Here is a 16,128-nt window from a genome sequence, read left to right as displayed (position 1 = left end):
AATCGTAATTAAATCGTAACATATTCTGACTTTAAACGGACGTGAAATAGACGTTTCCAAGACTCGTAGGTTGACCAGGAATAGGTCTACAATCAATAACTCCATTCTCGACTCTTCATCTCGACGAAACACATATTTTCAATTACTCCAAATTGAAGTAGACTGAATACAAGCATCCGTGTTTCCTCGTGATCTCGGCCATAGTCACGGAACCGTGCAGAATTCTCTTGGAGGAAGGTCAAAGCAGCTTGGACTATCTCGACGAGAAATTTCCGCGGAGATGAAATTTTGGCGTAGAATTTAAAACGGTTCGTTAGTATACCGTCCGAATACTCCAGTGAATCTGCATGTGAACTACGATTGCGAACTGGCCGCGACTGTATGCTTGCGCTTCTGTAAACAGTGTTCATGCAGCCGTGTAATGCCGGACTACAAGCAGTCAGTCATGTCAAAGGAATTTTCCTGGTCGAAAGTCTTTTGCGAGGAGGCCAGTTTCCCTCGATCGAGCAAAACTGATTGCGAAGCATGAAGGACGAGCACTTGATCGGTATTACGGTATAAGCGCAAGTCTAATAGGCCGCATGTCCGAAACGCAAATAGCTTTGCCCATGGCAAACAGAGCCGGTCAAGATTTTAAGACGGGGCTACCCACCGCTTGCTTCCGTCAACAGGATAATATCTTAATAGCAACGACGACTACCGTTCATAATCCCGAATCTTGTTTCAGCTTGATGAAAACGTTATCTAACCGATGACGAAACTTGTGCTATCAACATATGACACAGTAGAAATGGAATGTACAATGACAGAAAATTCAGATTAACGAATGCGCAGGGTATTATATGCATTTAGTCATCTGAAATATCTCCATCATCTTGAATAATAATGTATTACTTATAAAAGTTATAAAGTTAGAAAAAATGTGAAAAACAGTGAAAGTGAATTGCGAATGAAAGAGGAGTATTATTAGTAAATGTACAGGATATTCCACAAACTTTGTGTACCATTTCATTATTACAAATTATAAATGAAAATGTTAGTTACTGAAGTTGTGGAATTTGAAAAATATCACTGTAGAAATGTACTGATTGTATGAATGAAGACTACTATTAATGAAAGTACAAGATATTGCACCAACTTTGTCCATTTCGTTATTTCAAATATAATATAAATGACAATATTATTTTTACAAATCATGCAATATGATAGCAATATTTCCTTTACAGTTCTCCTGAGAGAGGTTAGTTAAAACAAAGGATCATGAATTAGAAAATAAGTAAAAATATTGCTATTGTTTCACAGTTGATTTACTATGATTTGACCTTATTTTTCCACGATGTTTTTTACGAAATCATTACGAGTTCGTCAGATGTTTGCTCTCTGGTCCTTATCTGCAACGGTGGAACAATGGAAGCGAAAATCATTTGGAAGAAGTGTCTTTCTGCAGAGAACTGTCGGCGTCGCCGTTGTTTTCTAGCGAATCGTCTGTCGACGAATGCAAATTGCAGTCACCGGTGTTACATTATTATCTTTTTGCCTACCGTAGAAGAAGATGTTCTTTTCTAACAAACTTCCATTGAACCTGACGAGCTTTAAAACTACATTATCGTTCTCGATTCATCGGGCAAATATTCTGCCAAATGAACAAAAGAACTTTCTTACCACTTCACTTTCCATCAATCTCAGTGCTTTCCCAAACGTTCCACGAACTAATCACCTTCTTTTCGTACATTGTAGGAAAAAGCGATTGGAATTACGGCGGAAGAGCGAGTTCTTTCGAATTAAAGCAAGCAGCAGCGTTGGTTCTCTCAGCTTCTTCTCTCATGAATATCGCGTTACCTTCGATCATTTCGATTCCCGCCGAATGAAAACATTTCGGTCGTCATGGTTGAAGACCTCGTGCAGAGTGATTTCCTTCCACATAATCACAGAGCTACTTCCTCTTACTGAATTTTGTATTTCCGTTGCAAATCCAGGCCACGAAAGGCTGGAAGAAAGCATCGACTGAGAAAACATAGTCAAAGGAATCACCTTGGCTAGGCGGTTGAAAAGACTCGACGTCCTACAAGCCACTTCTCTCTTCATCGCGGTAAACTTACGAGCCGTCGACCAAAATGCGAAAAATTTGCCGACAACCGGCTACAAATAAACTCCCTCTGATTCGGTTCCTCTTCCTTTTTGCACGGTAAACCGGCTTCGCCGTACGCCAGCTGCTTCTTCCCCGTAGTCGAGGAAATCTATGTTTCCAGCGAAGTTCTGAGGACCGCGCTTCCGTAGATACGGTTTTCATAAATACTCGACGAACCAGTTTCGAGGGAGATAAAAGTCCATCTGCATCGCCACGAAGAAAGTTGACGTTATATTTCCTGGGCTTTTAAAGGGAAATTTTCATCTCCGATTAGCTTTCGAATTTTACGAAGATTTCTTTCGGATAATTTATGTTGGAATAACGTAACAATAGTTAATCAGTATAGTTTTTCGATGTATTATATTTCAAGTAATTATTCCTTTAATTAGAATATGTAGATAGTTTACTAGGTGGACTTTATGTTTTTATTATTACTATTTTTATATTAATTATATTTAATTTTACAAGGATATAACATCTGAGTCACACGTGGCAAGGAGTAAGTTCAACGTGTAAGTAGAATAGACATTATTTAGAATTGTATCTAACTTTAGATTTGAATGCAAATATACCATTTCCAATGATTAAAAATTTAACAAGCTAATCGTATTACGCCTGAGCTGAACATTTCATCATGACCAATTTTCCAAAGATTTACTTAGAGTTCATCAATTATTACGAGCTCGAACCAGAGCTGAGTACTTTTTCTATCTCCTAGTATCATCTCCGCGTTTAGCTCGATTTTTCCAACAAAATTGTCTCTTTTTCGAAAGATTTCCAACGAAAATCCTAGAATATTTTTGTTGCCAAATGAAAAAATAACTCGCTACCTCGTCACGCGAACTTATCATGTTTAATTAAATCGAGTTATTAGTGAAAACATGCAGCATATCTTTGTGCACAGATAAATATTGCAGGAAGCAGAGACATTTCGAACAAAGAACGTAGCAATACGCCACTATATTCCGCAGAGAAGGGATACAAAATGGCCAACTGACAATGTTGCATGCGTTTACAAAGGAATTCTGTACGAATGCACATTGTAGCGTGTATCTCTCATTGAACGACTATCTTCCCAAATGTTCTACCGTTTCAAATTGAATCTGTTGAAAAATTGATCAAAGCAGTCGAATGAAAATATCTCCTGAAGTTGAACGGCTCTTAACAAAAAGGTGGATCTTGTTCATGATTGTCATTCTCCAGGACAGCAAAAAGGTATTTAATATCTGTTTAATACGTTTGAATTCTTTTAAGCAATTTAACTATACAATTTCTAGGAGTATGTCTGTAATTATACTGCATTGAATTATGAAGTTGTGAATCTCATAACAAAAGTTGATTTTGCAGAAACTACTAATTCATTCTTGATAGTATCAATATTGTGTATAATCATATTGAGTGTGGTTTCTAACTATTAGAGATATTATAACATAATACGTAAAACAAAAAAAAATTTGACAAGGATAAGTTTTGTTATAAGCACCTGAATTATTCTTGAAAATCAGTCTTGGAACATTTCGAAATTCGAAAATTCGTAACATCGTTACCATAATATGAGGAGAGTTAGTGGTGTCTAACAGGTATCTTCCCAAATATTCTATTAGAATAAAAATTCAGAATAACATTGATGCCAAAGCAGCCAAATAAATATATTTCTTAAAATTGCTCGTTACCTTCGAAACATTTTAGAATTTGAAGAATTTGCAGTGTCGTTGTCGTGATATAGAGAGTTGGTTGGTGATGTCTAACACATGGCAAGAGTTCAATTTTGTCGTACAGTGCGTTTACACTATAATTGAAATTCTTACTGCGACGCAGTAATTCCTGCGCTCTTTGTACCGTGACATTGTTCTGATCTCTTTGATCGACGTTCTTCAAAGTCAGACCACGCAACCGGAAATCATCATTTATTGGTTCGCGTTGCTCTATCGAAAATCGGGAGCCGTGGCAGATTAGAAATTTTTCTCTTTCACCCTGAAAACGCTTTGTAGCCTGCTCGTTTCAGTAACTTGATTGACCATAGAACGATACCGTGTATCTCTATCGAAATTTTTGAACCTTGATTCTTTGAATCTGGTGTTCGTTAGTGAAAAAGTACCGGTTTCTTTCTGATACAAGTAACATGTTGCGATTTCAATTTTGTTCACTCTTCTCTTGATATTTTTCATTATCTATGGTTTTACGTTCAGTTCCAACTTACTCATCAAAGTTTTACCGTGCGATAAACTTCGTTTCCAAAGTAGCTTTACTTCTTAGAGTTTGAAATAGATTGAAAATGTGCAATAGTAAGCCGTAAGAATACAACAATATTGAAAAGAATATTTTACGTACAGAGATTACAAGAAAAGAACATGGTAGGTATATCGTTGTCGATTTCTTTTATCTTAAAGTCACTTTATGATTAAACAAAAAAATTTTAGTATATAAGATTTAAAAATGTAAAACTTTTAAAAATACCTGATAAATTGAGCTAATTTCGTCGAAACCAATAGTATAATTTTTGAGACAAGTTAATACTATCATTTTATTTAGCATACGTTAAAACATATTATTTGAGAAACCCATTTAGTCAAATTATTAATTGTTATATACCTTTCTCATCGCGTTTATAATATATTTAATTATAATCAAAACTTTGGAATAAAATTCGTATTATACTTTAGTATTGAAAAAATAGAACACCGTCGTTTGGCAAAGCGAAGTAATATAACTCAGAAAAATCAACATTGTCTATGAACATTGAATCTGGTCGACTGAAGTGATCAGAGCGTTATACGCAAAAATAAATGATTCGATAAATGTTGCAAAGGAATATAAATATTTTTCGCATAGCGGGCCGTGTATGTTTTATCGAAATATCGTGTTAATTTCCAGCGTGACTGTCGCGAGTCGTGTACTGCCGCGGTTAACATAAAGCTCTCGTTATTGTCAGCCCTTTGTTCGACGAACATTGTTTTCGGCCATGTTTCAAATTTAAAACATCCTGTTTCGGTTTTGTCGTCCATAGTAAAGCAATGTTAATGTTCGGCTTCACCCCGTCGGCGATCCGTGTTTTGCCGGGAGATTTATTCCTGCGAGCTGATGCGTTTTTGGTCTCCGCTTAACGAGGAAAATGCGTAGCCAACGAATAAAAGGATAAAAGAGACAGTGGAAATAAAATAGAGAAAGTTCCGTCTATCGTATCGTTTGCATTAGAACACCCGCCATATTCGAGCCATCATATTAATTCCGTTTGCGTACCACTTGCTGGTGGAAACCGACTTCCGCCGGGTTTTCAGACTTAAAACAATGCTCCGAGAGTCGATGAAATATCACTGGTTATAAAGAGGCGGAACCAGAGTAAAAATACTGGCTAGAATATGAAGAAAAGCCAACAAATTCTCATGGTAAGTGCGTACACGAATACGCATTTGTACAGAGTGTCCCAATAGTCATTGTCTAAACAACAAGGTGGCGATTTTATGGCGATTTGAAAAAATACATTAAAAATATGAGATAAAATTTGTTCATATTTTAATTAGATGTGATATTCAATGGCTAGAGAAATTATTTATCAAAAAATATTTATCGAAAAGTACTTTCCAACGAAGCCTTTTTATCAGGGTTTAGGTGATAGGATCGTAGCATGAAATAACACGAAACTTGATATATTTGGACTTAATTAATTAATACGTAAATCTTATTGTCGATTAAGCTATGATTACTAGGGCACAGATACGAGTTGGTGTTGCTACGCTATATCAGCGGAGACACAGCAGAGAAAGATTTTAAGCTCTGAAGCTTAACTTGGATAGCACTGCCGTAAGCCATCATAAAGACCAAAGTGTGCTTTCTCCAAGTTTAGAGAATTCACTCTTGCCCTATTCTATCTACATGTCTTGTTTCAAAAATTCTGTAGAAATGTAATACTAACTTTACGTGCTGTGATAAAACAGGTTGTTCAACTATGAAAAACTTTATATGATTTTGTAAAAACAAGATTGTAAACATTTTAATCTAATTTTCGAATTGGGAATCTTAAGATCAACATCATGTAATCGTACGACGCGTAAGTGGTTTACGAGGAATCGAAAGAAACCTATTCAAAGTTTTATGGACTGATTGTACCATAACAAGGGTTTACGATACGACAATCAACATCGAACGATGGGGAAGAAGCTCGAAAATTTTTGAATCCGAATTGGAATTTGAAGTTTCTGATACGAACGTCCCTTAAACTAGATACAGAATTTCTTTGTGGTTAGAAGTAAATACGAAGTCTTGTTCATAAACTAGTCTCCAAAGTTTTAAGATATATTTTCATATAATATTAAAAGTCATAGTTTTTGTTACGATATTCTATGACATCATGATATTATTATGTGACTATTTTTATGTAATTTAATATCATGATATTTAATTATATTTAAACGTAACGTCAAAATAGTTTTGTAGGCTACTTGCGATTTTAGTGAAATTATAAATTTTGTAGAATGAAAGTAACAGGATTGGTAGGAAATGGATGAAAATGTTAACGTAACACGTGTTGCTTGTTTTTAGAAAAATTCGTTTCTCGAACGTTTCCATTCGTTCACGTAGCAACATTAATATCTTTAACAACCTCTTATATCTTCCATCTAAAGAAGGCGCTTCGATGAGGACTTGTCCTCGAACGTCGTAAGTTCGCTCTTGAGAAAACGTGGCAGAGGTAAATTTTTCGTGACAATAGGTGCTCCAAGAGACGCATCTCTGAGCAAACAAATACTAATAGATCAGTGGTAGTCGATAGGAAAAATGTTAAAGTGTAGGAAAATTAAAGAGTGGCAAATATTAGACAACGCGTTTGCAAGATTGCATTCGAGATACGAGACGAAAGCTTCGAGAACAGACCGCCGCTTTTAGTCACTTCCCGCTAAGAACTTTCTTTTTATTAAGAGAAATTCGAAAACTTTTCCTTCTTTTGTCCCAACTTCCAACTTACAATTGTCTAAACATATGTATGTATGTGTGTGTGTGTGTGTATCGTTTCTGATAGAAAAAGTTTAAGAATATTTTCTTTACTTCTTCATTGAAAATACTGTTCCATTTCGCTGTTCTTGCCAAGTGTTATGTTTATCGAATCTTATAGTAAGTAGAATAGAATAACATTTGAAACTGTGGTATGAAGTTCTTACGAGAACCGACAGTCTGTCAAGTGAATAGAATGTCAAATATTCCTATCGACGATTCTTTTTAATTTAAACTGATATTGAAAGAATGTCGAACTAAGTAAATAGAAAATAAATTACATGTATTACTAAATAACAACATTGTGCAATAAGGAGTTAATGAAAATCCTGATTTAAAACTTTTGAAAAATAAACCACACAAGCTTGTACCATCTTAATCAATTCTGATTAATATCAAATTTCAACATCAATTTACTACCGAGATTATTTCAATAAAAATCCTTTATCTATTAAGAACGTATATAAATCAACGAAAAATTCTCTGCAAGACGTTAGATTACCCATTTATCATCTCGATCGATCAGTCTGGTCTATCCACGTCGATTTATCGGGGAAGAGCGTAACAATCGCGTCTGAGAATGCCAATTAACGTGACTGGGAACTCGATTGGAACTCGAGCGCGTCTACTTTCCACCGCGAAGGAAACGATTAGTCGACAAGCCGGAGAAAAGGGAAACGTAGAATGCGAAGATTTTCGACGGTGCTCAGTGACGCCTTGATGAGGGTATTATTCTGAGAGTTTGTACGTACCTTGGAGAGTGTGGTGGGGTGCGGATAAAGGTTGACAAGGCAGCTCTGCCGTCTGAGCCGGTAGTCCCAGCGTGTCTCTAGATGTGGAATCTCCATGGTGTCGCAAATGCTTTGTACGTGGGAGGCGGTGTGCGCGCTCTGCGGCCCAAAAATCGCCGCTACACCGCTTCGCAGCAAGTGGCACACTGAAATCAAACACGACTCTACGTTATGTACACGGATACGTACACTTATACACAATGTTATTTGCTCGTTCAAGTTTCGCGTAAATTGCTTCAATTTTCATAAAACGGAGTTTACTTTTGGAAAAATGTAATGTTGCAAGTATGTGAATTATGACACAAGTTGAAGAGTTCAAGAGCGGGTGTTGAGAATGGGTGATTTTAAATTTAGTTTAAGAAGATTGTTCGAGAAAAGCAGGTTGTGAAATATCATCCGGGAATATTACATTTTTGTTAGTTGGCTCGGAAGAACAATTTGATGTTCAAAATGAAATGATGGTCAAAAGTTTAACTTAAAGATCTATTTGCTACATATTTGTGGATGTAAAAATTAGGACCAACTCTAAGAAAAATTAATACATCTGTGTTAATAATATTTTAAACTAACATGGTCGAACGTGAAAAGATTATTAAGATTAATGTAGTGAAGAATATAGCGGTTTGGTTATATAAATCTTTAACTTGCGTACATTCTGATATTATCGAATAAAATTCGCCTTATAATGTACGCAATAATGCATCGATTAACCGAGATCTTAATGCCGACTGAAACTTACAATTGTTGCGTGTATATTCTGCGTCTTGAACGAGAAATATACTGTTTTGAAACTAAACAACAATTGTATCGTATGTCTCGTATAAGCAAAATTAGTTTCACGGTTAATCGAGCTTCTACTGTATTGTACATAAAAGAAAATAGTTGAGATTTAATTCATGAAAAACTGCATTGATATATAAATTCTAAGTGTTCAATTCACATGGAGAATTTCCAGCTTTCTACTATTGATTTCATGATATTTATCAAATATCAAGTTCGCTGTGTTTCAGAAATATTCTTAATTCATGCCATAGAATGTAATAGTAGTTTATTCTACTATTATTATTAGTAGTTATTATGTAGTAGTAGTCATGTAGTTTATTCGCCAAGTAAGTATATACGTAAGTAGGAGCAAATATTCGGAATCGATAAAAGTTTGTTTGAAATCGCAATACCGGAAAGGATAAAATCACGAACATTCCAAATATTATTTCCCCAGTTTCGAAAATGCACTTTTATGCTCTTAAAAGATTACGTTACGTAATAACACGAGTAGTAAAATAAAGAAAATCGTTCGCATTCGTATCGTACAATCGTGTAAGAAAGAGCTTGAACTGTTGGAGCGCATAACGTAACTGTCACTCGGTTGCCATTATCGATTAATCAGCCAAACTCCCGAAACTTCCAGCGTACAAACTTTCCCCTATATCCTGTCTCCCATCTTCCCATCTTCGACTTAAAGGGTCACCATGGCGCTTGGCAAACGAGACATCGCTCCGGTTACGATCTTTCCTATCCAACGTATTTAATCGATCCCTTTCTGTCTTTAATTTGCCAAATAAATGTTTCCTTTGTCATCAGTTTCAACTTTGATTGCCGCAGGAGTTCCGAATAAATTACCAAAGTGTAGGATAAAGTTTATTCTGTTTACCAGAGCGAATTGCTTCACGATGGAAACTTTGTTTTCTTCGTTTACGTAATTGCTATCTCTGTAGAGTTATATATCTTAGATTATCCGCTTTTCAGCTGCTTGACTCTTTAATTTAGATCTTGTGTAAATTGTAGGAACATACAAATCCGTCATGTAGACTTAATATGTATGTTGTACTATATTGCGCCGACTAGTATACGGTATAAACACATACATACACATACATGCATTTCTATACATGTCACCAGTATATTATATACCCAATGAAATTTACAGAAATAAACTATTCTTTTTTTTTGAGACATTTGACATTAATTATTTGCATGGTTAATGAAATTGAGACATTCAGAAAGTTAATTAAGCCAATCAGTTTGGCTTTTCAGAAGCTCATATAAAAATCTTCAATAAAATTATTATATTTATCAACATAAAAATATTCTCAAACTTGAAAGAAAATAACTATCGTAATAATTACATAATAACAATGTTATACACTTCATTGCTCCATACGTTTCGTAACACAAGCTGATGTCGACTTTAATTTTCTCTAGGGTATTTTATGTTTTATATTTTTCACCATCCGCAAAAGAATACTTTCCTCTTCGAGGAAACGGCGCAGCGTTAATTAACAAGGTATTTAGATAATCACGTTAATGTATATCGTGTTTAATACGTTTCATAACGGGATAGCGTTACGCCGCGCCGACTACGAGGAAGCAGATTATCGAACGCCAGTCACTCGTAATTAGTCGTGACAGGTAATATTTTGTAATTGGATTCGCTCCTCGTTAAAGATGTCACTCCGTATTTATATTTATTATTCTTATCCCGATTTTATTCGTACGATTGAATCTCGCGTAACGGGTCCTCTTCAATTTTCTGGCTCGTTAAGCGCGTTAATCTTAGACGATTTTGTCAACCGGATCTCTTTGCCATGTACGCTTTAATTATGTACATGCAAAGAGCATTGAATTCTCTCGCGGCTTCGGTCCTTATTCCACGCAAGCTCTTTCATTCGCTTTGAAAGATTTAAAAGAAGCTAGGACAGCCATAGTAATTTGCGATTAATGATAAACTATTTTGCTACGTTCTTCTTTTCGTAGATTAATTGAAACTGAAATTCGTAGATTAAGAAATAAGCAGTAAGGGAAGAAGAATTAGGCACCGAACGAAGGTGACATGCAAATATTTCCTGAACCACTTACCCTCAACTCAGCACCAAAGATCAATTTGTAAATAGAATATATCGGTTTTGTTGAGAACAGTTTAAGGAAACGTAGCATTGCGTTTTATAATAAAGGAGAAGTCAGTTGAAAAATTCTTCAAATCTTTCGTGGGTATTTAGTGTCCACGCGATACAATTCTCGGTCTTTCTTAGTCGTATCAAGGAAAATTAAGTTGTTTGGAATGTTTATGGCAAAAGTTAAGAAAAGATTGGAATCCAATGAATTTGTCGATATTTTGTGAATAAGCTAAATTTGTAGGAGATCAATTTCCTGCATTTCTAGTAGGATTTTTTCTCAGAAGACCTAAACACTGAGAGTGTTACGCCGCCTAAAACATCTGCACGCCAGCCCGCGCGACCGGACAACAACCGGCCTGCGTAACGTCATTTCAACCCTCAATAAACCTAAGGACCCACCATAACTTTCACTTCCCTGTATTGTTTCGCCATGTGTCTTCAATCCGTTTGTCTTTTTTTTTTTTTATTGTTGAAATTACAATCAATTCTCGCGTTGAGAATTTTCAGTAATTCCGTTTGTCTTGAAGAATTTCTAAAGCTTAAAAATATTCTCGAAACACAGTCGGTTTTTAGAGAGGCCCTTGGGTTTATTAGGCGCACTTAAAACACGGAGAAAGCGGGTATGCGCCCATTAGGAAAAACCGAATAGCCCTCTAATAAAACAAGCTAGGTTTTCCTCACGAACACGGTCATCTATCCACCACGATGGTAGGAGATTTCCTACTCATCCCTCCGAGCAGTAGTGCAGATCATGACCAATCGACACCGCGGTTCGTTACCCTCACTTTTCCTAACGAAAGTGGGAACGACGAATTCGCGTTCTTTAGGCACAGGGGCACACCCACACCGAATTTTTCTTCCGTATTAGAAAAAGAGCGATAGTCAGTCTAAAACTAACGCCTAACGCGGCAGGCTACACATAGCGCGAGAGTCGCATACTTTACGCAAACCTTTGTCGGTTCTCGGTGTTGTCGACCATACATCTCCTCTCCTAAATATATTATAGTGCTCCGTCCACTAATACATTAACTTCCATTATAAGAGCCCTGCTCTAGCGTACATATCTATCGCCTCTTCGTGCGACAAGTTGTTATCTATTTATCCCTCTTCGACAGTGTAATCTAAGTGTTGGAAATATATAATTTATAATTCTGTGAATCACAGTGTTATACAAACGCAATCACCCCTATTATCTCAACGGAAATCAGGGGATCGATTAATTCGTGGTGTCGATTGTTATAATCGTAACGGGAATTTACGACTCCTGTTGACGTCTCTCCTCGCGATTACGTCTCCCCGCGATTGGTCGAATTTACAGAGAGTAAACGAATATTACTTAATAATATAATAATAGTAATAAACTTAATAATAAAAAGGAATGTCAGAATAAATGGAATTCTAACGTATTGACAAACTATTAACAATTAAGTAAAATATTATTTCTCGAGGAAAATATTTCAGGAAGTCATCGATTATGCCTATACTCTAAATACGATTTTTACGCGGTGTATTTCGTAGACTAAAAAGTATTGGACCTAGAACCTTACACGTACAATACCTTATACATACATTTGCACGTGTTTTACACAATATTCTTTGTAATATGGCTATTGTATGTAGTTTTAGTTTTCTGTTATTCATGTTTCTCCTCGTTAGTAATGAACAATACAGAGAATACACGAACGTGGAATTCCTTCTTTTTCGTTAATACGAAACCATCCGGATTTCTATACGGTTTTCGCATATACGGATTCGCGGTTCCGATCGGACCATCCAATGAAATTGCATCTGGAATTTCAATATACCGAGAATCATACTTTAACCTTTAAACGCCGCTAGCATTGTCCGGTATTGCTTTGAGATTCGACTTCTTTTTTCTCCTCTGTGGTCGTTGTCTGTGTTCTACTTGGAAGCTGACTTTGCGGACCGATTACAGAGATTCCGATTGATAGAGGATGTTCGTAAGTACCACAGGGAACCACGAAACCCTTGGTCGATCCTTTTGTGGTATAAAATCTAGCCTGCAGGGGACATTAGGTGGGTTTCCATCGAATAAATGATCAAAAGGCAGCGGACGAATAAAGCTCTTCCTATCGGTGACAACGGTATGTGTTTGCATGCTTCGCTATGTTCCCTGTGCGTTCATTTCGAGTGCATCACCATGAAATCCGTTCGCAAATGCGCCACGAGCAAAATAATTTTTCGCGACATTGTCGAAATGATTAGGGAGAATAACTTTGCACGTATTACAGTGATTCCAGAACGAGTGGACTTTAAAGAATGAACCTATCTACCAAACGTAATTTGTAGATTTTTACACATTTATATATGTGAAATATCCAAATGAATAATACGTAAAATATGTAAAGTAGGGTATTCATTATAATTTTTAACGGTTAAAACGGATCTCTACCGCTGACGGTATCCTTTCTGGGAAAAAATCAGATGAGAATCCAGGAAATGGATCTTTAAAAACATCTCGTACAAATTTAACCTACATACTCATTCTAATATTATCGACAAAATATCTATATCATTTTATTGGAACTTTTTCTTTTTCCAATAAATGTGATACCTTCTTTTTGTAATTGAACTAAATTGAACTAAAAGATTCTAAAGATACAAATAATTAGCGCCGCTAATATTCTAAAACTGCTACCAAGAACAAGATTCTTTTACAATTAGATTATAAGCTTCGTCACAAAAGCATAGGTTTCTACGAAAATCTCACATGTTCCCTTTTATCTATTTTCGGACGAAACACCTGGAGAGTTTCTATCTAACCAAGTTATGTTCGTTCATTGGAAATGTACGCACGATTCTCCATTTTCGAAACGAACTTTCTTCACTGTTCTGGAAGAGTCGTCCTTTTATACAAATAAACGCGAAGAATAAAGGGTGGTCGGTGTCTTTCCAAAAAGAAGAAGATGAGGGAAAAGAGAAACAGACGGAAGGAAACTTACGAAGAAAGTTTTCCTCGTTCTTCGAATATTCCTTTTTACTTAGTGGCCGCTGGAAGCTCGGCAGAATCAAGGAGAAAAGACACTCCCAAAGATAAGGTAAGGGAAACGCGCTTCAGCATTCACAAGATCATCGTTCGTCCTACGCGTGCTGAGGAAACGAATGCGATACCTTGAAATATGTATTTTGCAACATATCCTCGGAAGAAATACGATATATCTCGCAGCAAGACCACGTATTTCCTGCTTGAATCCAGTTCGTATCATCCCGGCTTTGCGAGTTGATAGGATTATCGCTTGTTAATGTATCAAAGCCAGTTGGCAAGCTGTGTGCAGCCTGAGAAACACCCTTCATCCCTTTTGTCCTTTGCCTAAACTGAAGTCCAACTGCATCTAACTCCTCGAGTTTCCCTTTAAACGTTCGACATGCGGATAGTAATTATAAAGCAGGTCGTAGTAATATCGGATACCTATCTTGGTTCTTAACTTGGAAAATCTTGACTAAGATACAGATAGAAATAAAAAAGAATAAACGTAGGAAATAACATTTGAACGCTATGTAGACTTAATGACTTCTCTGCTTAGGAAATTCAATGATCGACAATCGTCAGATTGGCAATCTGGTATTTAGTAATGTGGGCTTCTATTTTCTTAGAGTAAAATATACTAAGTTGTGAAACTTAGTTTTAATTATTTGCACGATTCTGTAAATCATGGTATATTATACATTTTTGTTAGTTTCAGAAAGCTACATTTATTTGCTTCCATAGCTCGAATAGCTTTTATGAAATCGCAGGTACTCGTATTTCATACATTTTTCATTTAACTTTTTTCTTGACATCTGGAATATTCATTGAAACATTTATTTTGTTGTTTATTAACAAATTTTTCAAATTGACAGAGATGTAAGACACAAAGGGAACGTAGTCATTTCGATTAATAAATCAAAACAAAATTTTTACGTTATTCCTTATATAAAAAATACTAACCCTAAATCTCCATCAGTATCATGAATAAAAGAAGAGTTGAAAAGAAATATAATTTACCACTAAATAATTCAGAAAACACTTACATAAATGGTTCCAAAATTTCATCACAAATATCGTCGATACGAAGGAAAGCTTTCTTTAGATTTCTTTCCCCACGAGCGTACTTAAGCGATAAATTGGGAGTCTCTTCGAATACCCATAGCACGTTTGTCCCGTCGCATAAACTTCATTGTGTCAAATAATAATTGTAATATGTAATTTAGTTGGAACGGCGTTCGTGAAAAGAATAGCGTTTGTAGAACGAAGGGGAAATTATTACTCGACGTATTATTCGAGCGCAGAACGAACTGGGAAAGATACAATCCTTCTGCCGGAAACGATATATGTCTTTATCCTCAGGAGGCTTCTCTCCGTCGGATCCATTCGAGTGTTTCAGTATGTCTGTTGGTCGACTCGCCGTTCCACTTAGTTTTCCAGTACGTAGCGGACCACTCTTCTTCCGTATTCGTTCCTTATTCAAGATTAGGCCGTCTGTGTGTACACCAACCTACTGTAGAGCTCCACGATTCCCTTTCTCCCTTTCCCCCTTCGTACTTTATCCTCCGGATTTTTGTCTTCACCACGAATTCTCCCGGTTTGTCGGATCCTTCCGGATCCTTCCAGTCCCTTCGCTTTTAAACGAGTACTCCTTAATTCTTATTCACCGCGTGACGGCCATGCTTTGTACATTTCCTCTTCTCGTTTCTGTCTTTTCTCTTTGTAACTTTCGTTTACGATAGAACTCTGTTGAGAGCTTTAAATTACATATTAGTAATCCTAAATGAAACAAAAGGTCAAGAAAAATCCAAACCTGGTCGTTGTAAAACACGGATTCGTTCACTGTCATCTTCATGATTATATCTCTTCAAACTAGTCAACACAAATCCATCAGTAAAAAACGTAGGCGATATCTAAGAAAACGAACTAACCATCTTTAGCACATGATTGCCGATCACTTAGAATTCAAGTAAACTTATTTAATATCGTACAGATGGTGAAACATTCGAATTTTTACTAAATCTCGAATACTTAGATTCTTACCAGATGTCTGACTCAAGCAATATTCAAATAGATTCTCACAATATACACGCTCAGATTCAAAAACACGCTACTTAGGACACAAGTACTATTTCTATTTACGCGCTACTCTGTTCGCTAAATAATATTCCAATAAAAAATCCTCAAATGTTTAAAACGTTAAAAAAAAAGAAGTGAAGTAAAAGGAAATAATGAAAATTATAACTTGCTTTCGGATCGGAAAGACACGTTGTGAGATTTCGGATAGCGAATATCGTAACCTCGAAATTTCGTCGCGCCATCGCTTCGTTCAGGCTTTGATAA

General features: G+C 36.2%; 1 protein-coding gene across 2 annotated transcripts in view; it reads right to left on the bottom strand.

Moving 5' to 3' along the window:
* LOC126869701 (glutamate receptor ionotropic, kainate 2) overlaps positions 1–16,128 on the bottom strand; it is a 288,271-nt gene that overhangs the window by 128,724 nt on the left and 143,419 nt on the right. For both annotated transcript variants that reach the window (XM_050626575.1, XM_050626574.1), the window contains exon 4: positions 7,867–8,051. In XM_050626575.1, coding sequence (XP_050482532.1) covers positions 7,867–8,051 — 185 coding nt within the window. The remainder of the gene's footprint in view (positions 1–7,866; positions 8,052–16,128) is intronic.

Source organism: Bombus huntii, chromosome 9 (genome assembly GCF_024542735.1).
Source record: "Bombus huntii isolate Logan2020A chromosome 9, iyBomHunt1.1, whole genome shotgun sequence".
In the NCBI taxonomy this organism is placed as follows: Eukaryota; Metazoa; Arthropoda; class Insecta; order Hymenoptera; family Apidae; genus Bombus; species Bombus huntii.
Note: the sequence above shows the minus strand (reverse complement) of the source record. Positions and strands in the feature narration are given on the sequence as shown.